This window comes from Alligator mississippiensis, chromosome 12 (assembly GCF_030867095.1).
Source record: "Alligator mississippiensis isolate rAllMis1 chromosome 12, rAllMis1, whole genome shotgun sequence".
Lineage (NCBI taxonomy): Eukaryota > Metazoa > Chordata > Crocodylia > Alligatoridae > Alligator > Alligator mississippiensis.
This window is the reverse complement of record NC_081835.1, coordinates 65,386,130-65,411,552: the sequence shown is the minus strand read 5'-3', so window position 1 is coordinate 65,411,552 and position 25,423 is coordinate 65,386,130. Positions and strand designations below refer to the sequence as shown.

The 25,423-nt window shown below is 52.4% G+C and overlaps 1 protein-coding gene across 5 annotated transcripts in view; it reads right to left on the bottom strand.

The window, feature by feature from the left end:
* Positions 1-25,423, bottom strand: part of CRB2 (crumbs cell polarity complex component 2) — a 67,511-nt gene continuing 42,088 nt past the window's right edge. For 2 of the 5 annotated variants that reach the window (XM_019500975.2, XM_014603716.3), the window contains 9 exons: positions 25,097-25,279; positions 24,104-24,217; positions 13,450-14,400; positions 11,974-12,536; positions 9,982-10,147; positions 8,771-9,638; positions 7,835-7,951; positions 7,612-7,738; positions 2,685-4,207 (listed from right to left, as the gene is read on the bottom strand). In XM_019500975.2, coding sequence (XP_019356520.1) covers positions 3,980-4,207; positions 7,612-7,738; positions 7,835-7,951; positions 8,771-9,638; positions 9,982-10,147; positions 11,974-12,536; positions 13,450-14,400; positions 24,104-24,217; positions 25,097-25,279 — 3,317 coding nt within the window. In that variant the 3' untranslated portion in view covers positions 2,685-3,979. The other 3 variants (XR_009455960.1, XM_059715732.1, XM_059715733.1) reach the window with 3 other exon arrangements.

The following is a 25,423-nucleotide window of genomic DNA, read 5'->3' as shown; positions in this document are numbered from 1 at the left end:
TGTGTTTTGAACCGGTTTTTATTGCAAATCATGTCTTGGGGACAGTCTAATCTTTACAAGTCTATGCGATTTACAATTACAGAAAAACCCAGTGTCTTTTAAGAACATCATCTCATCTGTAGCAAATCGGTTTTGTGAAAAAATATATTCAAAAATTTAAATAACAAAAGAAAATTAAGTTCACAGTGGAAAAAACCCACAGAAATGTTAAAAATACTTTGTCAGTGTCTCGCACCTCTCATGAGTCCTGGTTTCAGGGGGCTTGCAGAAATCAAGAGAGTCAATTTACTTTGATAACCCTGTAAAGAAATCGAGCAGCATTCTCACTCCTGAAGAGCCAGGAAGAGAAGAGGGTTGTAGGCAGAGTTTTCAGCTAGCCCTGAAACTGGTGTTTGGTGTCTTACCTACTGGCTTGCTTCATAGATTCGTATCTCCTCGAGGGACAGTGCGGGAGTGCTGCAGCGGTCGTTTGCTGCAACACAAACCTGTTTGTCCCCTGCAAGAGCAGCGATTCAGTCAAGTCCTCTTTCCACATTTCTTTTTAAGTAAAGACGAGAAGTTTGCCTGGGCATCCTGAAGGAAAGCCAGGGCCTGCTCCAGCCCCTTGCTCCTGCCAGCGGGAAGCCAAGCCTGCTAACACTCTCCTGGTCAGAAGGGGCTTCAGGGCCATCGGGCAATTCCAGTCTTAGGGCTGGACCAGCAGTGACCAAGGAGTGAATTTCTTCCCTTAGCGGGGGAGCCCCAGCCAGAAGCTCAGCTCTGCAGGGCCTGCCTGGCAGGAGCTGCTCTATTAAAAGCACACCTTCTTCTGCGCTTGGCCACAAACTGGCCAGCCCTGTGCTCATAACTTGCAGAGTTCAACCAGTTTCCCTGCGGCAGCTAGCGCCGGATACAGTCCATTGCTAGAGCACCTGCAAGCAGCACAGTTAAACCTCACTAAAACACAGGCAGAAAACAGACTGTTAGAGCAGACCATTCCTGCAACGGAGGTGTCTCGCTCATCAGTAATGGTAACTCGGGCTACGTGGACTGAAACTGTGCCTGATATTGTTTGGATGATGAGGGTTGGTAAGTGGCCTGGCTCACTGTCTGGTTTTGGTACCCTTCCCTTTGTTTGTTAGAATCCAGAAATATTCATGGCAACAGTTAAATACTTTCAAGAAGCAAAATTCACGTAGGATTTTCTCCAGTGGCATTGTGTGGTGCGTGTGGATTCACATCTCTGAGCTCTCTAGAGAAGAGCAGATACTTGTGTAAAATCTTCCTAACCAGTATTTGTTATAAAGATGATGAAATGTTAATTATTTCAGACCTCTGTGAGCCTGCTCCATATCAGTTCTTTGCACAGTCCCTGGCATACGGTGATGAAGAGGGAAAGCTGCACCCAGCAGCGACAGCGATGGGAGGAGGAGGAGCAGGGAGACGCAGGAAACTGTGCATGTCCTCAGAGAAACCTGGTGGGTGAGGAGTTCGTGGCAGGTTTCACCCAACACAACTTATTTGCCTGTTAAAGTTCACCACTTTTCTTACGTGGGGCTAAGCGGCCCCTTTCGTGCAGGGCCACCCCAACCCGAGAGCACTGCAGCTGGCGATGCAAAGGCCTGCTGCTGACCCTCTGCAGGCAAGTGTCACCTTCATGCACGAGGGCCAAGTCGTAGCAGGGCAGCTCTGGTGGAGTCCTGAAGTCAGGCATCGACTCTGGCAGATCTCGGGGTGAGCAATGTTACAGCTAAGTGGCATCCAGGCAGCTCAGAGCCACTCTGCGGTAAATGCTGATCAAATAAAGTGATCCGCTGCTGTATACATCCAAATTCTCAGAACAATTTAGTAATGGGATCAGCAGTTCATTTCAAGGCAGTTCAAATACTCCTAGTGGATCCTTTCCTAAGGCTAAGCCTAGTCCAAGTGCCTACCACCTGCAGGGGGGGTTAATTTTCCATAATGTAACTGGGAAGAATGGCGGCATGGGAGCTACGGAGAGTTCTGCCACAAGTCAGTCCTTGTCCTGGCCTTGCCATGGTGGGAGGGAAATCCTGCCCCTAGCACGTAGGTTTTGGGATTGCACTCAGTAATGAAGGTAGGAAACTCTTCCTCTGTTAGTGAGACTCCCTGACCTGCTGTTTGTCACCTACTAACGCTCAACGTGAGGTTTGTGCCGACTCCGTGGCAGTGAGAGAATTGCTGCTGACGTGAGCCATCAGGTGCCAAAGGGACAGAAAAAGGAGGGGCAGCGTAGAGCTGGTCCCTGCCCTCTGTTCTCCTGCTGGGGCCGAGCACCCCCGTAGGCTGCAGCGCGTTTTGCCTAGACACAGCTCTCTGCATAGTCCCTGCGAAACGTTCGTTTGTTCTGCTGCCCGTGCTGCCCCAGTGGCTTTACAGTTTGCAGGAGTCAGGACAACCACCACAAAAACCCCAAACTAGGTTTTTCCTCCCACTAGAGGATGGCTTCCCACATCCTAGAGAAGCTACAGAGGAACAGGAACGCCCTAAAAAAAGCATCTCGGACTTCAGCAAATACATACGGAAGTGCTGCGGCAGAGCTGGTGCCTGGGAATGTCCTTATATCAGCCTCTCGGTCGGTGGCATCTTGATCACGTTCCACATCTCCACGCGCGCGCCGTCTTTCTCTTGCCTGCTGGGGCTGTACGTTCCCTGAGTGGCTCTCCTTTTCTTCATGGCAATCACTGAGCCTGCAATAACTGCCAGGAGCAGAGCTGCCCCCGCAGCCCCGACTGCTCCCACAACCGAAGAGTTGCTAAGATGTGCCCACACGGGCTGCTGTGATGGAACAGGGTTATTGCCGTTACTCTCAGAGCTCGTCTTCATGAAATGTAATATTTCCCACCAGAAAAAAAAATCAAAGCTGCTTCCTCCCTGCCCCCATTACCACTTCCCAAGCACAGTTTTGCAACACTTCCAGGCCAGCGAGACGAACAAACCATTTTCTCATGATTTTCAGAGCATGCGAAAGCTGCTTTGTGCAAAGCATCTCATGTTGCTGATGGGAGAGCCACCTGCTTTAGGCAACTACCAAATGCCCAGCTTCCCCCTCCTTGTCTGTGGGGCAGCACAGTCCCCATCCGTCCATTTTGTAGCCTACAGGGACTGCCCAAGGGCCAAGATGAATGTGCTCCTGTCTGACACTCCACACATTTTTACTGAACCCTTTCAGAATTGGAAAAGGTCAGGCATTTGGCGTTAGGCACTGAACTGCCACGAGCACGGCAGGAACGCATAGCTCCTGCTCCGAGTCAGGGCTGCGGTTGCACACGTCCTGTGCGGTACCCGTGGGAATGTCTAAGGCTTTACCCCAGGCAGCGGTCACCTGATAAAACGCGTCGATTGTGCAATGATGGCAGTAGTTCCTGACAGCTCTTTCCAGCGTTGCGTCTGTCAGGAGTTCACAGCTGCTGTTGCTGTTGTGGAAATGGTGCTGGGGGGGGTTTCTACCACTCATCCCAGCTGGCTTGAAACTGGTTTGAAAAGTCGGGGAAATTAAACAGTGGATACAGTCTGTTCATAAATATCCTCTACACCTCTCCAGCTCTAACAAGAAAGTAGCTAGTTTTCTTTGCAACGTAAGCATAAGCTGTTGTTGTAGTGCCTAATTACTCGTCTTTTGCAGTAGTCTTTAATAATCTGAGTGCGGTGTGACAGTGGGGCTAGGGACATCTCCTACCAGGTGCAAACACCTGAATGGCTTCAAACAGCTCCTATGCTAGTCGAAGAGGGACAGTCCAGAGGAGAGGAGGGTAAAAAGCTCATTTTGAGCCAGGAGTCCAGCAGTGCACAACTGACAGTGAAAAGTGAGCCAGCTGGAACAGCCATTGCTAAAACAATCTTCCAGGCACTTGTAAGTCCGCAGCCTTGTCGCCATGCCTCAGAGGGACTGAGCTCACGTGGATCAGCTGGAGCAAGTGCTGGAAAAGTCACAAGGTCTAAGCAGACCCTGGCGTGCAGCTCCTTGCCATGGCGACACCTATATTAAGCGTTCTTCTGGTGGCACTTTCAGGACACTGTCCATCTCCAAGCGCGCTCCTGCCACCTCTTGCTGGCTGGGGCTGTAGGTTCCCTCTGACTGGCGTCTCTTCCTTGCAGTGAGAATCATGAATATGAGACCAATAATAACCAGGAGTAAACAGCCACAGGCTACAGGGACAGCTACTTCAAGTAATGGGAATGGGAAGAAAGCACCTGGAGTCCCTTTCTGTAAAAGAAATTAATGAAGACACAATAAGAGCCCAGTCGTAGGGAACCGAATGCAGCTTATTCATGCTTGGGAAGTCACAGGAGCCCAAACTGGCAATGCCTTGGCCCGCAGAGAGGTGGAAATCACGGGGCTGGAGGGCCGCTGCAGAGGGAAATGCTGGGCTGGCTCAGTCCTCAGTCTGCCATCACACTGCATGCACATTTCTTACACCAAACCAGACAGCTGAGGACTGCTGGATCATTGCCTAATGGCCTCTCCACGTGCCTGAGCTCATTAATGCTCATGGGCACTGATCAGCGGCTGTCCTCAGCCTTCAAAAAGGCCAGCGTCTCTCACCTTGGTGTGTATCGGACGCAAAAAGCTGAGCGTCACCAGTGGGATAGTTAACAACACTGCTAATTCGGGCAGGTCGGCTGCAAGAACAGAGAAGAGAGGGGGTGCTAAGCTGGGGAGAGAGCCGACAGAGTAAAACTAACCGCATGCAACTCGTGGGGCTGATCCCAAGGCTAGAAAACAACTACAGAGGACAGAGTCTGAATGAACCCGTAAGGAAGAACACCTGTTTTTGTTAGCAAAAGCAGGATTAGAGTCTGGCCTGCGCATCAGAGATGGTTAGAAGAAGTGAAATGGTCCAACTAACTTCACAGGCTCCATGTGCTCCTACAAAAGGCTTTAATCTGATGTATGGATTGTCACGGCGGGCAGGTCCTGGAGATGCAGCTGCCTGTGCAGCCAGGACCCAGGCTGGGGGTCTTGTACTGTGAGGAGGTGCAGACTAACTGCCGGCTGGGTGGGCCGTGCTGGGTGGGAACCAAACGCCTAGACAAAAACCATGTTGTCAGAAGCTGACAAAACATGGAGGTAAGTCGAGGAAGGCCCCTTCTGCAGAGAGGGATGGCAAGAGGATGGCTGGTTTAGCAATTCCTCTGCTAGTGCTTTAAGAGTTTATATAGCTCTTAAGCTTTCTGCCGCAGCAAGATTAAACCCACAGGCCTCTGTCTGAGAGCTTCCTTGCAGAACTGTATCTGGGACATAGATTACCATAAGCTGACTAAGAACAGATGTTTGCAGGGCTCAGCATTTAATAGAGCTGAGAGCCAGAGGAAAGGCTGCCTGGTACAAAAGCAAGAATTAGCAGAGCAAGACCATCTCTACCGCACCGGAGCCTCGCAAGGCACAAGAACAACAAGAGGCTTTAAAATATTTAAATGGCAAACGGCCAGCTCTCAGTGCCTATGGCTGGATAGCTTCTGTGCTGAGCACTGCTGAAGTGTGATCTTCCAGCCACTTACATGGGAATTGTGTTTTTTAAAAGCTTAGGCAGTTCCTAGCTTTAAGAAATGCCTCAAGAGCAGGCCTAGGCAGATGCTGTCCAATGGGGAAGTTCAGGTGCTACCCTTTCTCCTTCCCACTGGGGCAGAAAGGAGAAAAGCAGCTGTGCTCACTTCATGCTCTGCTCTCATGACAGGCACCTGTGAGCTGCTCCGTACTTGGACAAGAGACCTGGAAGACAACCCCCGGGTGCTGAAGGAAGCTAGCGTATGACTGTGTGGCTCCTTCAGCCTCAAAGGTGCCACAAAAGGGGATTAGGAAACAGCAGAAACGTTGTGGGCTCTTGGGAGTTGCCTCAGTAAAGAGTCTTTTTATTTACAAGGACAACCAGGCTCAAATGTGGTTACCTGTCGGGTTACAACCAGCAGGGTCTGAAGCTGGAAGAGATGAGAGATGTTCTGCTGGAAGACTAAACACCTCTGCTCGCGCTGTGCGTGCAGTCTGCCACCTCCCTGGCCTGTTGCGTGGGAGTGCAGGGGAGAGAACATGTTTAAAAATAGGGATGTGTGATGCTGGAGCCAGGGCGCTGGGCAGGAGGCTCCAGCAGGTGCAGGTCAGGCAGCAGTTTTGGCCCCTTTTCATTCTAAGGGGTGACAGTCGGAGCCGAGCTGCTGCTACCCTTTACATATACACCTCCCTACCGCTTCCTCCTGCATAGTTCAAACTCGCACCAAGTGCCAAGAGTTAGGCTCAGCCTTTCACAAGTCCAGAAGAACAGACTCTGTATGTTTTAGGAGAAATTCAGGGCAACTAGTGCCATCGGTAACACCCTCTTCCCCACCATGGGCACGATGAACTAATGGCAAAAGGGGAAAGTGATGTAATAGGGAAGAGATGGCAAACAGTAATAGAGGAAATTGCAGGCAGGATCCTGTGACAGAAGAGATGGCTCAGAGCATCTGGCTGTGTTTGGCATGCAGATCAGAAAGGTAGAGTGGCTTCCGCAGGGCACATGCATTGATAACAGCAACAGCAGTGAAACCTGCTTTCCATGCATTTGGGGTTAGTACATTCCCAGGGGACCGCACGCTCCCTGCCCATGCAAGTGGCGTCAGAGACAGTAGCTGGTAGTGAAGGGAGTAAACCATGTAAGAAGCTGCTTTCTACTCTGCTTTAGCACAGTCCTTCCCAGTTTTGCAGCGTGAACTGGTAGAGTGGTTAGCAAGTCAGGAGTGTTAACGCTCAACCCTGCACCACAGACACAAGCTCTGAGTAAGCAGCAACACAATATAGAACAGCTTTGCTAAGACCATTGTTCTCAGTAGCAGTTGTCCTGCTGGCAGGTGTATGAGAACTGTGTTTGTTTCTCCCTTAAATCCACAGCTTTTGGCTTTCCTGGGATTTAGTTGGGTTTCCATTAGCAAAACACTTCTGGCCTCAGTGGTGATGGTAGCAGCTTTTCTTTCCAGGTCAGGTTCTTTTCATACTTATTGTCTAATCTGAAAAAATCTGCAGTGAATTTCGGAGTCCAGCTAGAGAGCTATGGTGGCCTCAAGGTCTAAGCCTTGCGTGCATATCCCTCCCAGCTTTACTCCTATCCGACCTGGTATTTCGGATACAACCATGTTTCCTTTTTGCATGGTTGTAATGAATGCTTCGGGTGTCCACTTGCAGCACAGTGAGCTCACATGCAGCCCTGCCTGCCTCTGGCTCAGATGCAGCTTGCTTTAGCGTTGCCCACAGAGCGGTACTGCCTAAGGGGCTGAGAGCACCAAGGAACCTGGCTTCATGGCAGCCCAGGCAGACACTGAAAAATAGCTGCTGCATTTATGTACCACGTTGCAAACTACAAACCAGGGGCTAGGCTAATGTTCAGGCCGCTTACTGACTCCCTGCTCACCAGCCACCTCTGTGCTGAGTTCCCAGCCAAGCCTGCTAGTTTCCTGTAGCTGGATGCATGTAGGGGTGTAAAACATGTCAGAGGAAGGTTATTGGGGATGAACCCTGGCATCAGGATTCTCAACTTTCCTCCAACTGGCCAAATTGCTGCTTCTGCTCCCAACAGCCCAAGCGGTTAGTAAAGGAGAGAGGGGGCCTGCCGGTAGCAAGAGGAGGAAGGAGCTACTTACATCAATGTCACAGCGCTCCCCTGTGTAGCTTGCACTGCACACACACTCGTACTTGTTCACCGCGTCCTGGCACGTCCCTCCATTCTGGCACGGGTTTGGATCACACTCGTTGATATTAATTTGACAGCTGCAAGGGGAGAGAGCATGGGAATTAAATGACAAGCGTCTCCGGCCTGCCACTAATCCAACAACGTGCCCTGGACCACATCGGGGCAGCACTTACTTCCGTCCGGTGAAACCCGGCTTACAGGTGCAGTTGGCTCCCCACGGGCCACTGGTGCATTTGCCACCGTTCAGGCAGGTGAAGTTTTTGCCGCATTGTTCGGGGGGAAACGGCCATCTGGGAAAAGCAGAGACGGCTGTTACTGATGTCCTGTTCAACACGACGTACACGGACACACACGTACCTACACACGTGGTGCTGGGTGGAGGATGCCCCGGAGCCAGTTAGGGACCGTCTCAGCTGAGATGACCTCTGAGAGCTCCTCCCAGGGCTGAGCTTGGAGCAGTGAGGCAGGACCATGACAGTGTGTGAACACTCATAGGTTGTGTCAGGCCTGGGACTCTCTACAACTGCCTCGGTGAGCACCATAGGAGACAGGGCACCTGCCTGCCTGCTGCCCTTGCCCGACCGTTCCCCAGAGAAGGCCAAAGGGCAGAGGCAGCTGTTCTGAGGTGCGCTGTCACTGCTGGATCTGCGGAGGAGGTTGAGGGAAAGGGGTGCCGCTTGCCACGGCAGGGACATGCTTTGGGAAGATGTGCTCAGTTTAGACGGTGGCAAGCGCTGCAGCATGTAAATGGCCACGTGTGGCACCAGGCAGGCGTGTAAAAGGTACATTCGTTCATGTATCTCAGACTGCCCCTCTCCTGCCCTCCACCCAGGAGGCCATCTCTGGGGCCAGGTCTAGCACCACAGGCCACTCCAGCGTGCCTGGACCCCGTCCATGGTAAAGCAAGGAATACCACCTGGCAAAGCATGCCAGGCCGCCAGGACACCTGCAGGTCTCAGCTGTATGCTGACATCTCCCTCCACCCGGTGAGATCAGTGAGACCCGCTCAGCACCACGCTGCTTTTCCCAACCTCTCGCAAAGGCAAACCCCAGTCCTCCAGGGACTGTCCCGTTCCCCACAGTGCCAGCAACCTGAGCGGGGCACTCACTCGCAGCGTGGGCCGGAGTACTCTGGCAGGCACTTGCAGGAATAGCCGGCGACTTCATCGACGCAGGTCCCGCTGTGTAGGCACTGGTGCTGCCCACAGTCGTCCACGTCCACATCGCACTTCTTCCCCACAAATCCCGGGGCACATTCACACTGGAAGTCAGCCACCAAATCAACGCAGGTCCCGTGGACGCACGGGCTGGCCTGGCAGTCATCGATGTTGGCCTCGCAGAGCGGGCCTGCCCACCCTGCGCTGCAAGCACAGCGGAAGGAATCAAACAGGTCCTCACAAGTGCCGGCATTGAGGCAAGGACTTGACCCGCACACATCAGCCCCCATGCAGCCCAGCTGAATGGCACTGCCCCCAGCCTGCAGGAACTGCTCGGGCTGAGGGTAAGGGAGGTGGGCAGTGAAGGGCAAGTGGATTTCCCCAATGGTCACTTCTCCAAGGCAGCCTGTGAAATTCTCAGCCAGCACAATCAGTGCATTGGTCCTCAAGAAAGCCAAGTCCCCAGCCCTGCCCTGGAGAGTTGCATTCATGGAACTGTCCAAATGAACCAGCCAGCGTGAAGAAAGTGCTGACGGCTCCTCCATGGTCAAAGAGACGGTGTGCCAGGCCCCGTCGGTGACAGGCATCCGACTCCGGAAGCTGGCACCCTCAATGCTGTTCCCACTGCTCATCTCCACGAGCAGCGAGGAGTTCTGGATGGCGATCTGGAGGGAGCCCACCGCTTCAGTGGCCCGAAGCAAAATGGCATCCGCGTCCCTGGTTCTGAAGTCCAAGCGGACGCTGCTGAGTGTTCTGGTCACCGAAGCGTTGGTGGTGAACTCGGTGGCAGCGTGGCCATAAAATGTGGCGTTCGCCAGACCTGCAGGGAAGGGAGATAGTAATAGGGACCTGGGAAGCCCAAGTCTTACCTGGCCTGTAGGCACTGAAGTGCCACTTGTGTCTGAAAGTGGATGTGTATGCAGCGTGGATGGATGGATATGCAGCAAGTAGCACAGTGAGGAAATGTCAAGCTAGAAGAAGAAAAATGCAACCCACTAGGTGAAGGCTGATCCAGGACAGGCCCCTGAGACAGGCCACAGCCTGCATCACACTCAGGCCAGTTCTGTCTCCGCCTTGCTTTCCCTTCTACCTATAGCAACTGCGTAGGTGGGAACACTGACAAGCAAGAGCCGATCCGCTAGGAAGCTTCTCTCAGCACTTACAGACATAGCCTGCCGGGACATCCACGCAGGCGGTGGCTTTGGGACAGGGGGCACTTTCACACCAGACTCTTTCCTCGCAGGTTTTCCCTGTGAAGTTTGCTGGACAGCTACAGCTGAAGTCATTCCAGGTGACAGTGCACACACCGCCATTGTGACACGGCTTGGACTGGAAAAAAAGGAGAGCTTTGTTCAGGAGGGGCCAGTTCACTTGTGGCTAGAAGAAAGAGTCGGACAGAGGGGAGCTCGACAGCAAGGACGAGTTTGAATGACATCAGAGATGGAGAAGGAGAGAGGAGTAATGCTGATTAAAACAAGGACAGCCTAGAGGGGGGACCTCGTCCTGTCCGGTGATCCTGCTTCTGCCTGCATGTCCTGCTGCTGCAGTGGTGATGCCCTCAGCATGGGGCAGCCTCCACCTAGGAGGGCAAGAGCTACTGGCAGGGCATCCTCCATGTGGACCTCTGACTTGGACTGTTCTCTCTGCTGAAGTGGCCATCTCCCCAGGAAGGTCGGCAATCCCATGTGCTCCAGCAAATGCTTGGAGACCAGTACATTGGGTTTGGGGTCCCCTCTGGGGTTTATGGGTCTCTGTGGAGCAACGTATCATGTTATCGATGAGTGGCACTCAGTCACAGGGGCCAAGGGGAAACTGAGCTCTGGCTTGCTGCAGGCTATGAACTTAGTCACCTGCCACAGCCTAGTGCCTTTGGTTGGCTTCTGTTTGTGGCATGCATGTGGCCAGGGCAGAGCACACAGCTGCCTAACTTGGTGCTGCTGGGGCCTCTGCCCAGGGGCTGGCTCCTACAGACAGGCACAGTGCTCGTGTTTGAAAAGCCATCCTGTCACAGAAAGGGGCGAGAATGAGACGGGAGGGAAGCGACGTGGGAGCGAGACCCGGATGAACTGATGGTCACATGCCACACAGAAAAGCGGGAGATGTTCCATACTACACCTGTCGTGTGACATTAGGGCCATTTCTTCTGGGAACAGCCTCTCCTTTGCTGCCCACTCCTTTGGTAGCATGAAGAAGACAGCAAGGAAAACACTGGCTACTGATGCACCAAGAAGTCTGATAGTACTAGATAATTAGCGATTAATTGTGTGCAGTTGAGAATAGCCGTCCTGAGCTAAAGGCCAATTCTAAGTCATTAAAAACAAATCGAGAAGGTGCCAATCCCTGCAGGTTTCATTCCATCTCCTTTAACTGAAGCATTTGACATTCGGTGGCATAAGAACACAGCACATCATAACAGTAATCCTTAGCACCTAGATAGCACTTCCCCTTCTCCAAGCGCTCTGCAAACACTGGCTAATTATAACCTACGAAAATACCTTCGCTGTAGTTCGCAGGTGCAGGTGGGAACAAAACTGTGAGGCACAAAAGGAAGGGTGAGAAACACTAGAGGCGAGTATCAAAAAGTCCCTGGAAACAACACCAGGGAGGAGCGGCAATACCTCCCTGCAAGGGCTGCAGGGAAGGCAGGCAGGTGGGACAGGGAGAAGCACCATCCAGCACAGGAGGGAGGAGAGAGCTTCTTCCTTTAAGGACACCCAGAGACGCCCTACCCAAGTAGCGCTGGACTCGGTTGTCACTAACATCATAGATTGCCAGGGGATGGAGACTGGAGCATCTCTGGGGGGAAAGGCTTAGAGGGTACAAGGGTGTTGCGAGGGGCCTGGGGGCAGGCGGTGCTTACAGGTTGCATGCACCAGGTGTCGGCCCCCGAGGAGGCTGCAGTGTGTGCAGGAGACAGTGGACTAGGGAAGTGCTGAGGGGTGGGTGCCATCACCATTTGTAGCATCTGATGGAGCAGGTTGTTGCCTACAAAAGTGCATGCCTCTCTGAACTAATTAGTCTCCAAGGTGCTGCCCTTCCATTAGCACTTAAACAGTCACCTTTTCCCAGACATCACACCCATAGCTTTGTAGCCCTGCACACTTGCTTGTGATCAGGCCCCGCGCACCCGTGCAGAGAGAACAGAGCATTCCTACCTTGCAGGTGTCGTCAGAGATGCAGCCCTGCACGAGGCCAGTAGTTCGTCCCACATACGCCACCCGTGGTAGGCTGTAGTTGTCTGCCTGATGAGCAAAAAGCTCCAGGCGATGGTTGTTGAGCTGGATGTCTTGAAGACAGCCTTTAAAATAGCCTCCCCATGTCCCCATGCTTTCTTGCTGAGGAAGCCCACCAACATACACCTCGTGGCCAACTGCAAGAGGCCTCACACCCAGGTGCCCGAGCTCCACCTCTCTGTCTGAATGACTGATGTAAGCTACTCCTTCTCGGAAGGAGAGTGTCACCAAGTGTCTCTTCCCATCAGCCAGCACTTCGGAGAATGCCATGGGGCCTGCAGACGGTGTCTCTAGCAAGAGCCGGCCGTCCTTCAGGTACACAGTGAGGCAGGGTCCGGTCCCATCGTGGACCTGCAGCACCAGGCCCTCTGGCTTCAGCGTGCGGATAAAAAAGGAGACACTGAAGTTGGCCATGGGATTATCTGCAAGTGTGAAAGAGGCAAAGCTGGACGAATCCTCCAGGCCAAACGTTGCTGCCGGATACTCTGGAAGAGAAAGGAAAGGCACATCATTTCTGCAGGAGGGCAACACAGGTGCCTTGGGATGTTTCAAGCTACAGCACCTCACTTGGCTTTTCTTCCTCCACACTAGCTTCCTGCCACGTACCAAAGGAACAGGACGTCTCCTCCTACTGCCGCTGGCAAGCCGGTCCCAAAGGCTTAGGGTGCCAGCATCCCTGCCATTTGTACAGGACAGGTCTGCAGGGGCTGCCAATGGCAGGTTTTGCTTGGGAAGTTTAAGTGATAAAGCTGCTTTTTTAAACCTCCCAGCCCCACAGCAGCAGAGGCACGTCTGTCCCTGCTATGTTTCAGGAAGAGGAGTGCAATAGGAAGCACAACAGAATTAACACCAGCCCTGCAGGAATGTGAAAATGCAAACGAGCATGAGCTCAGCCGAGCTTTCCAGTTCAAGAGCTGTCTCAACTGGCGCATCTAGTCTACAACACCTAAGTTCCCGATGGGTAAGTGAACGGACTTCACGGCCCTTCTACAAGCACTGCAGCTGGCGCAAAGAGGAGGTCTGAGCATCTGGCCCTGGCTGGAATAATGCATGTGCTGTGGACCTGGCAGTCACGCCAGCAGGAGCTGGCTCTGCAGTGTCACAACACAGAACAGGATTTGATGGAAATTCTGTTTATACCTGCTTCCTCAGTCTTTGGTTACACAGAAAAGGCTACTTCTTCCCAGAGCGAGGTAGTTAGCCACGGGACAGGCAGAAGGCAGCATAGATTTGCACCTTTGTAGGCTAACTCTGTTTACAAGAGCTTAACGTTATGTCTCCGATTCTGTTAGTCTAAGAAGGTGCGGTTCTGCCCTGCCCGCAGCTTCACAGCCAGTGTCAGCATCTCCGAGCATTCATTGCCAAAGGAGCTGCCAAGTGCTGTCACTTGACATTTACCGTATGAGCAGGTGAGACCTTCATAAGGCCTGGAGCAGTTGCACCTAAAGGTCGCCCAAAGGTCCACACACGAGCCTCCATGAGAGCAGGGCTGCGCCTGGCACCACTCCGTCCTGTCACAGCCCAGCGCTGCCAGGGAGGATGCATTGGGAAGGAGATCCAGGGGAAGGACAGCCTGGGAATCGACCTGCAGGTCCTGCAGGCAGCCGATGTAACCCTGCCGGCTGCGCGTGGTGTTGGCTATCCCGCTGCCATCAACCCCCCCAACGTAGGCTTTCAGGAAGGCTGGTGGGAGCAGAGTGGCACTGTCCCCAACCACAGCGCTCTGCAGGCAGACTCCTGCATCACAGGATTCGTGCCACAGCTTTAACTCCACTGAGTCCTGCAGAAGAACCTCAGCTTTATGCCACTGACCATCATCAACTTTCAGTCCCGCCAAGGCCAAAGAGGATTTGGAGTTGTTTCTTTGCACCCCTGCATGCAGTGTGCCACCAGAGAGCTCCAGGAACAGGTAGGCTTCTTCCTGGCCTCGGTAAAAGAGGATGGCATCAGGCAGTGTGGTTCTGAACCGGAGGGACACGCTGGCCACAGCAACCCCTGCCCCGTCCTTCCTGCTCCAATCGCCTGTGGACATGTCAATGGGGAGAAATGTCCTGGAGGCAAAGGAGAAGGTTGTTGGGGTTGAGCACGTGGCATCGTAGAAGCCAGGCTGGCACTGGCAAAGGTGGCCATGGCTCCCTGCCACATACGTTGGGGTGCAGAGGGCCTCATTTTGGCAGTCATGTGTCTGGCAGCCAGTGAGCTGGATGGAGCAGTTCTTCCCACCCCACACAGTGCCATTCTGGCTGGGGACGCAGCGGCAGGTGTAGTCGGCAATGCCATCCTCGCAGGCAGCCCCATGCTCGCAGGGGCCATCTTCACACTCATTGATGTCAACGGCACACTCCACACCTGGGAAAGAGATTGAGAAACAGGCTCTTACTGCAGGTGATTGGGGCTCCCTCTCCTGCAGTACCAAGCTAGGCAGACCACCCCTTCCTCCCCATCACAGGCAGCTCTTTGGGCTGTTCCCGTTCAGTGTAGCCACCGTGGGCCCAGCTCTGCCAGCAAGGGGCTCTGCACTTACTGCTGCCTGCCCACGGGACACAAATGAGTCAGAGATGCAGCGGGCCCCTCTGGGCATCTAACACTGCCCTCCCAGCCACCACAGGTCTGTCTTCTAGCTTACGGAGCTCCCTCCAGTCATCATTTACACAGCCCCTGGCCCTGGCTGTGTTTTGCCAATGGATCTACATGCTGCCAGGGCCTGGGTTGCACCAGAGGACACTAGAAAGCCAAACTGCAGAGGAAGACTTGGCTGATTGGACCTGCTGTTGCATTGACAGGAATTGATGGCATCATAGAAAGTAGGGCGGGAAGGGCCCTCAGAAGGTCATCTAGTGCAAACCCCTGCCCAGTGCTGCATCACACCTGCCTCAACTATTCCAGCCTTGCACTTACACCTGCCTAAACTAGCCCAGAAATGCTTAGGGGCGATGTTCTTACCGCACACTCGCTGAACTCAGCACTGAACAGTCCCTGTGAAGGAAATAGCATAAACACCCTTGCACTACAGTGGGCTCATTTTGTAGGGCTGCTAACCATGTCCCGGCAGGACCAGGAAGGTAAAGGAGCCCCTGCAATCGGAGAGGTTTAATGAAAACCGGCTGTTGTGCTCCTACATGTCTTCAGGCTGATAAAGGTAAAACACTTTCTGAAGGTAAAACTGCTGCTTATCTAGCCCAACAACATTAGTTCCCACTAATCTTCAGAGCCGCACAGATAAGCTAAGCGTGGATTATCCAGCTGTAATGACATTATAGAGTCCAACCAGCCGGCACGCATGGGATAGGGGCAAGGAAAAGAAGGAATCTGAGCACAAAGGAAGTCAATCAAAAAATAAAAGACATTTAAAAAGAAAAACCACTGGGGAGCCAAGGCCAATGTGCTGAACAGCTTGAAGAGTAGCTGGAGGCAGATGTGAGGGGCCATGGTGATCCTAGAGTAGGAGCAGCTATAGGGATGATAAAGAAGATAAATAGGGCCTCTTGACCGTGGTTCGGTGCCACCGAGGCGCGCCGACCGGGCCACACCTAAATGCAGCATCCTGTAGAGTCACTGAGTGAGTTGACTCCCTTCAGGCCCACCCTGAAAAGCTCTCTTTAGCTGCTTTTCAGGCCAAGACTTCTGCTGCTGGCCAGGGAAGTACTGCCTTGAGCTGCACAAGAGTCATGTTAGTCACCACCCATGTGGTTCCAAACAGTACTTCCCTGTCGGTCTCTGGGGTTCACACACGAGCACCACAAGGCAGCGTGGCAGGCCTGGGAGGCGCGGGGATCTTCCACCCAGCTAAGCTGGGTCTGTGCTGTGATTAATGCTAAGCCAGTGTCGATCCGTAAGGACAGAGAGGTATCTGAGATGCTGCGCAGAACAGTGCTCCTGTGGATTAACGGCAGACAAGCGCTGCATTTGAACAGTAACTGCTGGCCTGACAAAGAGCTTAGTCAGTGGGCAGTCAGTGCTGCTTCTGACGTGGTCGCCGATGCCAGAACCAGCGCCATACAGACAGCTAAGCACTTTCCGCACAGGGACTTGATGAGCTAAGCGCTTCGTACCTGCCCAATGCTCCCGAGTCCAAATGCTTCTGCATATGGAAGGAGGAGAGGGTGTTGCAGGTTGTGGGGGAATCAAGATTTATCTGCAGGGATTTCAATATCCAGCTGCAGTCATACATGAAGGGAAGGAGCTATTGCAAGCAGAGCTCATTGGGCTGCCCTCACTCTGAAGAAGCTCAGGAACAGAGCAGAAGCCTCCGGCTGGAGTGAAGATGGGTCAGCAAGGGATGCTACAGGTCACACCAGGGGCAGGGGTCTCCCGTGAGCACTCACATTTGCTGACAGAAGCAAACTCCAGGGCAGGGGCCTGGCTACTGAGTGAACCAAGAATGATTCTTAGGTCTGGCACAGGGTTTGGGATGCTGCCTGGCAGGGTCAGGCTGTCAGCGTGCCCAAGCCAAAGACTGGGCTGCTGAGAGTCGCAGCTGGTGGGGACTGGGACACAGCTCTAAGAAACACAGCACAGGAGTGCTGGGAGAGAGGGCTCCAGCAGGAGTGGGCTAGGAGGGAAAGAGCACGCCCAGCAGAGCAGCGGCTGGGTCTCGGCCTGGCAAACGGAGGGAGCTGGGCGAGTGAAGAGGTGGGAGGCCTGGAGCAGAAATCTGCTCAACTCCCCAAGGAAACAGCAGCAGGCAAGTCTGTTTGTACCGTTTCCCAGGCTCCCAGATGGCACCTGCGGTGTGAGCTCTCTGCCAGGTGGCAAATTAATCCCCGCGGTGAGTGCACCACCCCGAGTTTGTGGCTAATTAAACACCGAGCTCTCCCCGGGGATAGGGATGTTTTGATTTCTGCTATGTTTTGTTTGGAACGGGTAAAGGGGATGAGCCGCCACTTCGGACAGCGGCACGTCTTGGCCATGTCTGCTGCTCTGTGACCTGGGTGCAGGAGCACAGCGAGGCGAGGGGGAGAGAGATGGGTGGCTGCAGCCAGAGGCCAGTGCTTACCAAACCGACCAGCACCATCTTCACTGCTGCTGCCTGCAAACAACCAGCCCTCCTCTGCTCCGCGGGGCCGGTGAAGTGCGCTTGCCTTTGGCCAGCGGAGTCTGAAACCATTGCAAGAGGCAAGGGAGATTTGTCCAGAGAGTCCTACACCTCACTGACAGCAAATGTTGTCTCTCACCTACCAGGCCAAGCAACTGTCCCTCCCTGTGGTGTTTGCAGCCACCCAGAAACAGCTGCCCTGCCCTGTGCCCCCACCCCTGCCACTCGGATTTGGCTGTCAGCTCCTCAAGCCTGCCAAGATGTCTGTCTGTGAACACCATCCAGTCTGTCAGCTGCTTCGGTAACACTGGAACTTAAAGACCAAGTCAGCCACAGGAGAAGGAGATTTCCAGTCCACGCTGCCTGCTAGATGCCAACTTCAGCGTCCCAGAGGGGAGTTCAGTTTTGTGTTTTGGCTGCAAACAACAGAGTGCAAATGCAGCCAGGAACATGAAGAAGAAAGCAAAGGAAATCACCCCATTCCAGAAACAACACGATCTTTGCTTTGGGCCATGACAGCGGCAAAAAGATGCAGACTATTTCCTGGCCTGTACCTGTTATGCCAGACTTCCTCGGGCACAGGATGCTCACATGTCTTCGCAATCCTTCTGCCATGTTTTTAAAAACTCTGTTTAAACTTTAAAGTGCAGTCCTGAGAAGCAGCGCGGAGAGGCGTGAGCGCACACCAGCTCAGGTGTTAGGAGAACTGGCCCTAATTCCATGCGACACTTCTGTCATAAAAACAAGAACCTTTTACCTTTACAGATTGTGCTGTGCTGTCTCTGAGCCCCTTAGGCTGAAATATTCACTGGTAATAAAGGAAATGTCAGTATATTATAACATCCACTCAGATCACAGTATCACTGCATAGCTATTTTTAACTAGATAAGAAATTCATTAAGTTTAAAATGTAAAAAAGGACCAACTAACGCACATCAGAGAGAGCTGCTATTTGAACATGAAAGACTAAGTTGCTGTCAGAAGATTTATTTGTAAATACACTGGTTAATGTATGAGTGTTCAAGCTAATGATTCATTAATCACAGCTTGTACCTTGGGTCTGGTCCCATTCTAGGATTTACTACACTGTGGAAGCCTCTCGTTTCCACTGCTTTCAAAAAGCAAAGCCAAGTTTTAGCCGTCCCATGCTAGGTCTGCCACCCAGATATCTCTAGAACAATCGCCGTGGTATCTGGCAAATGGCCGAGTGTGCCAAACGCCAGTGTCACTGTGGCTATTCCTCAGCGTGGCTTTGAGAACGTGTTGTACGTGCTACATATTATACGTGATGCCTGACGCTTGCATATGCACGCGAGAGTCTCACGTAGCAGGCAGGTGGGTAGATATCCCCGAGGTGAGGTCTGTTCACTGGCTGTTAATGAAGGGCAAGCGCTGCCAGCCTTTCCAGCAGCACCATGTGCCACAGCAGTGATGCTCACTGCTCAGCAGCACCTTGTCCTCTCCCCGGGGGACAGCTACGGTCCAGCAGCCCTTCCCATGGTGCGTCCTAATTAGGGCTTCCCTTAGTGTACAGGAACAACCTAAAGCAGAGAATTAGCCACAACAAGCCTGTTCCCTGCAATGACATGGTTGCTTGCATCAGTACCACCATTTCCATAGCAATGTGCAGTCTTGCCCTTTCTCTCGCCAGGCGTTTCTACGTGGGGAGTTGGGAGAATGGGGAGGACGCGCGTGGGGCAGTGAAAGACTCAGAACTTTCCTTTCAACCACAGAGCCACACTGTTCCACGCAGGATGTTAATGCCTTTAAAAAGCCAGATAAAGAGAGGAGAGCAAAGCAAAGCTTGCACAGAGTGTGGCAAGAGATGATGTGTGGGTCCAAAATGCCTCTGAACGCGAGGCAGGTGCCCACGCTCAGAAGCAAACGCCCATGCTTCGGTCCCTCCCAGCAAAGAGGAGAATCCATTTTTTAAGGAATGCAGCTTTCTAGCAAGGCCCTGCCTGGGCTGTCCCCAGAGCCTTACAGTCACTGGCAACTCCTCAGCCCTGCAGTTTCCAAGACAAAAAAATGAGCTCCTTTCACAATTAAACCACCTGCCTCTGACAAGGGCTTCTCCGATCAAGACTAGTGCTTCTCCCAAATCTCCAGCTACTGCTGACTACACAACTGAGCCGCAGCTCCCTTGCTAGGCACATACATGTGCACACACGTACACACACCCACCCCTATTTATCTACAACATCTGTCATTACCTGCTAGGAGATAAATTCCACCCACGATCACACCAACCAGTGCAGATTTCATGGCCGACTCCTTGCAGACATTTATGACAGTGACAGACGAGGAGGGGGGTGGGCTGGGGGGGAACTATAGGCTGGCCTGAAAAAGGCAGAGTGCATGTAAGCTCTCCCCGGTGCCAGTCAGGCAAAAAAGGGATTGGAGCTGAAACCAGCCAATATAAAGAGACCTGCGCTGTAGTGAGATCTAATCCAGCCCTGCTCTAAACCTCCCCAGCTGGCTTCTGTCAGTGCTGACAAGAAGAATGTGTGTCTACAGCATATTCCCACTCAGTGCATTACTGTAATGCCCTGCAGGATCCACAGCATTAGCTCTGACAGTAGGAGGTTGGAGAGCAAGCCCCTGCCTTTGCTCACAACTCATGCAATGCCACTGATTTCCATGAATGGGGAGAGCACCAGCAGGGCCAAGGATATCTTTCCTCTTCTAAACCAGGAAGCAAAGCTGCCGCTCTGCCACTGAGGAATAGCCACCGATGGGAACAGCAGCCCAGAGGGGGAATTCTTGCCCCATTGAAGTTAACAGGAGTTTTGCCACTGACTTCATTGGCACTAGGATTTTTCTCTAGGGTCTCCAGTTGCCTTATGTGGAGGGTTTCCAGGATTTGCTTGCACAGGTTCCTGAACTCCTCTCCCATGAAAGCCATTTCACTGTAGCCAAATGAGAGGGAAAGGAGGTTGGGTACAGAGATGCACTGAGAGTGGGAAAAGCAAATGGCAGCAGCAGAAAAGTACAGGTGAATTTTTCACGTCTCTGGAAACCAAGGGGCAGTTCCTTGCCATCCCAGTCCCCCTCACTGACCAAGCAGCTTGCCCTCTAACGAGCACCTCCTTGCTAATATCCCCTTGCCAGCCAACAGCTCTTAGACCGTTCATGTCCTCTCACCAAGCATTCACAAGCTCCGCTCACAGTGGGGGAACACGTCCTCCATGCAGATGACTACATGGAGTCTAGGCTCTGAGGCTGGGGGTTCCTCCTTCCCCAGTAACGACCACAGACGGTGCGAGGGGCAGAGGGAGAGGGAGCTACTGAAATTTCCTTGAGATCTCCAGGTGGGCATACAGTGCACAAACAGCTCGTGCACAGCAGGAGTCTGCTCACTGGCATGCAAAGCAGTGAGTACATGTGAAGGTGATGCATGTTATGGAGCACGCCTCTTACATGGGAATCACTGCACCGCCCAAATCCCATACCCACTGCTAATTGAAAACAGCCTGGCACTCCTGGAAGCTTTCAGTGGCAGCCCAGCTCTGTGCTGCAGTAGGGACATTGCTAGACTGTGCATAGTAGCATGTGTTTGAGTGGCTGGTCTGCTCACGTCTCTGCCTGGCCTGGCACTAGAGGTGACACTAAACTGGGCCTCATCCATTTTCATTAACAGGGAAGCCTCATTTAATTCATCACAGTTGCTCCACCTTTACTAATCCTCTCCAAGCCCTTTGACACGGGCGAGCTGGAAGTAACTGGCACATCTCTCATTCTGCCTTCTGGTCAATCTGCTAAACCAGCCAGGTCCAAACAGACCCAGTGCGACTGTCAGACCAGAACCTCAGTGGATGCTTTCAGGCAAAGGTGCTCACTATACACGGTTAAATCATGTCTGACACCAGACACTACTCTGGAGTGTCAATGCTTGCAGCGCCTGGTCAGCCGGCAGCCAGTTTAAAAGGCCTGATTAACAATGGAGTCACAATCCGGTTGGGAGATGCAGCACGGACTGAACAGTACCCAGCTCACCCTCGCTGTACCCAGGACCAACTCGTACTCATTGCACGCATCTGAAAATAGGTCTAGGCATCTGTCTGAATGTTTCACAGCCCAGCCTCTCGGCAGCTGCCTGTGGTATGTGCACAAAGGTAATATACCTTCCTGTTAAAATGAAGGAGCCCTGGGATGCATCTGCTGCCTGCATTCTGCTGTGTTTGCTGAAAGAGCTCCTCCTGTCCAACGGCTAACGTTCTCTAATCTCTTTAGTCTCTTAACCTTTTAGCTGCCTTCTCTGGCTAGAGTGGAGGTCACATTTTTTAAACAAAGCAGGCACCTGGAAAATGTCTGTATGAGGAAATTAAACAAGCCATCCATTTGGAGCAGGGAAGCAAACTTTCCCAATTCAATTCAGTCCACCAGGCATTGTGCCTAAGCCAAAAACTCCAGAGTATCTGAGCTTGTGCAGTGCCCTGGCATGAAAAGCTGTTGGCAAGGCAGACCTTCTCAATACAAGGAAAAAGCATTTCTGATTCTTAAAAGGAGGTTGAGGACTGAAGTAAGATGGCTGACAAGCATTTGGATCGTTGCTGAAAGACAATGAACTTGCTGTCTGTCTCAGCTTCAGCAATGCAGCAGCTTATGTTTGTAAGGAAGGCCGAGCATGGCAATCACCACTTAGACAGGGTTAGCACTTGGCTGGGGGAACAAGGAGAACCCAGGTGCTGCAGGAGGCGATCTTTGCCATGGAGCGAGTAGTGCTCATCTTTCACTCCGGCTGACCCAACGCTGCAGCACAGTGCTAGAAGGCGCTGTGCTCCTGCCGTTGGGATGAGGCACATAACAAGTGCAGTCAAGCCACTAGTGCTCATTTGGCTTTTTTCATGGATGAACTGCCCAAATCCCAGATCAGTAATTACATTCTTCCAGTTCCCAAGTATATCCAAATGGACATACTTTTCTTCCTCATTCCTGTCCTGAACTGTCACCACACCACACTAAAACCACTGAGATCAAGAGGTCATTTTCTTTCCAGATAACACAGTGACCCCAGGGCCAGATCCATCTGTACAATTGCTGTTCCCCTTCAGCCTGGCTCTTCCTTGGGTGGAAATTTGCCCTTAGATTGACTGCAACAGCTCTTGTTTCCAAACCAGACTCATTTTCCTCTTGTGTGCCCCTCTGATCCAGCCCATCCCCTAATGGCAAAGGGAATCAGGCACACACTGACATCACCTCAGCTCCCTAGGACATACTAAGTGCAGAGGTCACAAGGCCTATACAGCAGACACTCTCCTAGACCTGCTAATCCGGTGTCCTAGCTCACCGTGCGGTTCTGACGGGTCTAGGGCGCTGGGTTTCCATTTACTGTTTATTACTTTTGAAACACTTAACGTTTTGAGACAAAAGCCATCTCGTCCCCCAGCTGTGCTCCCGCCCAAGCCAGCACTTAGACAGTTAACATGGATGAATGCAATTTCTGATGATTCACAATGTTATCCCAACACTCCCCAAATTCCTGAGATGGGGGAAAGGGCTCCTGGAGAGAAACTGAAAAGCAGCCTACATCAGAGTAGCAAGTTCACTTTAATCGCAGAAGGCAGCTTAAATGCAAGCTCATGGCAGATCTAAGCCACCGCAAAAATGGGTTTTGAACAGAAACATTATGGGAAGCTTCACAAAGTTGTTCTGTGATCCTAATATGAAGTAATAAGCTGTTTACCCGGCAGGTCTATACTGGAATTAATTGACAAAGCAGGGGAGATTAATTGCTATTATTTCCCTGTCAGCTTCACTCCTCCACATGCACTCATTCAGCTCACTGAGCTCACAGAGGGGCAAAATGTGACTTCCCCACCTGCTGCTCCCAACCTTTCACTGTGTGAATGTTTCCGAACTACCTCAAACACGACAAAGTCCTTTAAACAAAGGCAAGATCCAGAAGGGCAACCTGACCCTAATTCCCTTCGAGTACTAATGAACCCAAAACAGATCCCGCAGAATGAACACCCCGGCTCCCCCATCTCTCCCCATCCTGTGTATGTGTCGGCTTTTCTGCCCATAAGAGCAGGCCAAGCGTTTGGAAGGGATTAAGCAAACCTGTGGTTTGGCAAAGCGAAACAAAATCCCCGCTCTCTGAGCAGTGCCAGAGCACGGAGGGAGGGCAACAGCCCTGGATGCACAGACAGACAAGAACTCTGACGGGCAGCACGGACAGACTGGAAGAACTTGAAGAGGTTTCTGCTCATGGGGGCTGCACCTTAACTGTCCTTGCCCTTGCAATTTAGACCTTGGAATAAAGCCTGTTCTCACCGGCCCGGGTACAAAGGAACGCTTTTGTGGGATAACCTGAGGTGTGAAGTTCACCCCCCCATGGACACCTATGTACCTTTCAGATTTAGCAGCTGTTAGTGGGAAGAGAGGGAAGCAAACTTGTCTAAAGGTACCTGGTTTAGAATAAGAGTGTCCATGCACGGGGTTAGACCAGCAAAGCTAGACCCATATATATTAGTCCAAGAGGAAAATTGTTTTCCTTATGGACAAGGCTAGATGCAGACTCAAGACCATGCTCCCGGCTATCCTGAGAAAAGTTACACAAGGAGGCTTTCTTGTAGCTTCAAGTTTGTCTTTCCCCCACGAGATGGCAGCCTGTCAACACATGGAGCAGGTTATGTTGAACTGAGGGCGGGAAGAATGCAAGCTAGCTCTGGAGTGTGTCCTTCATACAAACTACAGCTCAAAACAGCACTGAGGTGTTGAAAAGCAGGATGATTCAACGTTACAGAGAATGAAGGAGGAATGTTTTTATCTGAGGGTTGAGATGAGATGCAGCAGTAGCAAGGCAGACAGACTTAGCCAGGGGGCTGTTCCCCTCGGCAGCTGCAAAGGAAAAGTCTCACACTAAAAGTCCCCCACATTTATCTGCCCAATTCATCTCCCTGCTATGGCAGCCCCTGTCCATCAGTGCTTGAATCCAATCAAGCACCCCTAAAGCCAGAATGTGCCTCAATAAGCAGCCACTCAGGCTCACCCAGGTCCAGGCACCAGCATTACCTGAGTATCCCGGTGGGCAATGGCAAAGGAAGCCGTTAACCAGATCTTCACAGCGTGCTCCGTGCTGACATGGCTGGGACTCGCATTCATCGATGTTGATGGAGCAGGTCTCCCCTTTGAGATTGAAGGCACAATCCCATTAGAAGGACATCAGTACCCTTAAGCAGCCAGCCCGAGGGCACGGGCACACCAGACAAAGCTCGTTGGCTCTTCTCTAGCACCTTTCCCTCCAGAGATGCCAGGGACCCTTCAGAGGCATGACTTGTCCCTCAATACTCACTTGTCAAACAGGTAGTTATCCCCATTTATAAAAGGGGGAAACTTAGGCACAGAGAGGTGAAGGGAATTGCCCAAGATTATCCAATGAGGCAGTAGCAGAGGTGAGACCATGACTCGGTTCCCTCCGCAAGCAAGAAACCAAACTCCCACATTCCCAAAGCAGGGCTTTGTTCTGTCCTCCATGAACCCACACACACTCCCAAACCCATACTCCTACAAACAGTTTAAAAACCAGGGAAAGAGTAGAAGCTCTGTCGAATACCCCAGGGACCTCACGTACTAGGCAAGGCTTTATTCTCTCCCCCCACCCCCAGCAATGGGCATAGCTGCCACAAGAGCAGCCGCTGCGCTATATGGGGAGACAGAGTCTCATATGGGACTGCAGGGAGCTAGACGCTTCCTCCACAGTCTTCCCTGTGCTCATGGGAACAGCCATGAAGACCACCAAGCTCCAGCTGCCGAGTACTTGGCAGGATACTAAAGAAGGGCCCTAAGTGGGGGTGGTTGGAGAGGTTTCCACTCAGAGCTGCTTGTATTAGGCACACACAGCAAAGGAGCACTGGCACATGCCCACTATTTGAGGCAGCTGCCCAGCCAGAACCATCTGGGTGGCTTTCAGTGCATCACTGCAGAGAGCACATCTCCATCTCCCCTGACCTAACCTGTGCAGCTGTCTTTTGCCCGGGGCAGGGCACATGCCAGTGTACTAGTCACCTTCAAAGCCTGGTTGGCACCAGCAGAGGAAACCAGCAGCTTGGCTGTAGCTGAACTCGTGGGGGAAGTCTGGCTGCGTCCCATAGTAGCTCTGGTTGGATCGTTCGAAGCACACACCTCCGTTGTGACAGGGCTCTGTGGCACACTCATCCACATCCTCCTCACAGCGTTGCCCCATGTAACCTGCCAGACAGACACCAGGGCTAAGACAACACAGGCCTCCATTGGAAGGGACACCAACACACCACAGCTGTGATGAAGGGCCTGAGACACTGCCTTCAGCACAAAGCAGAGGGCCCAGCATACTCCACTAGCAATGAGATGGGA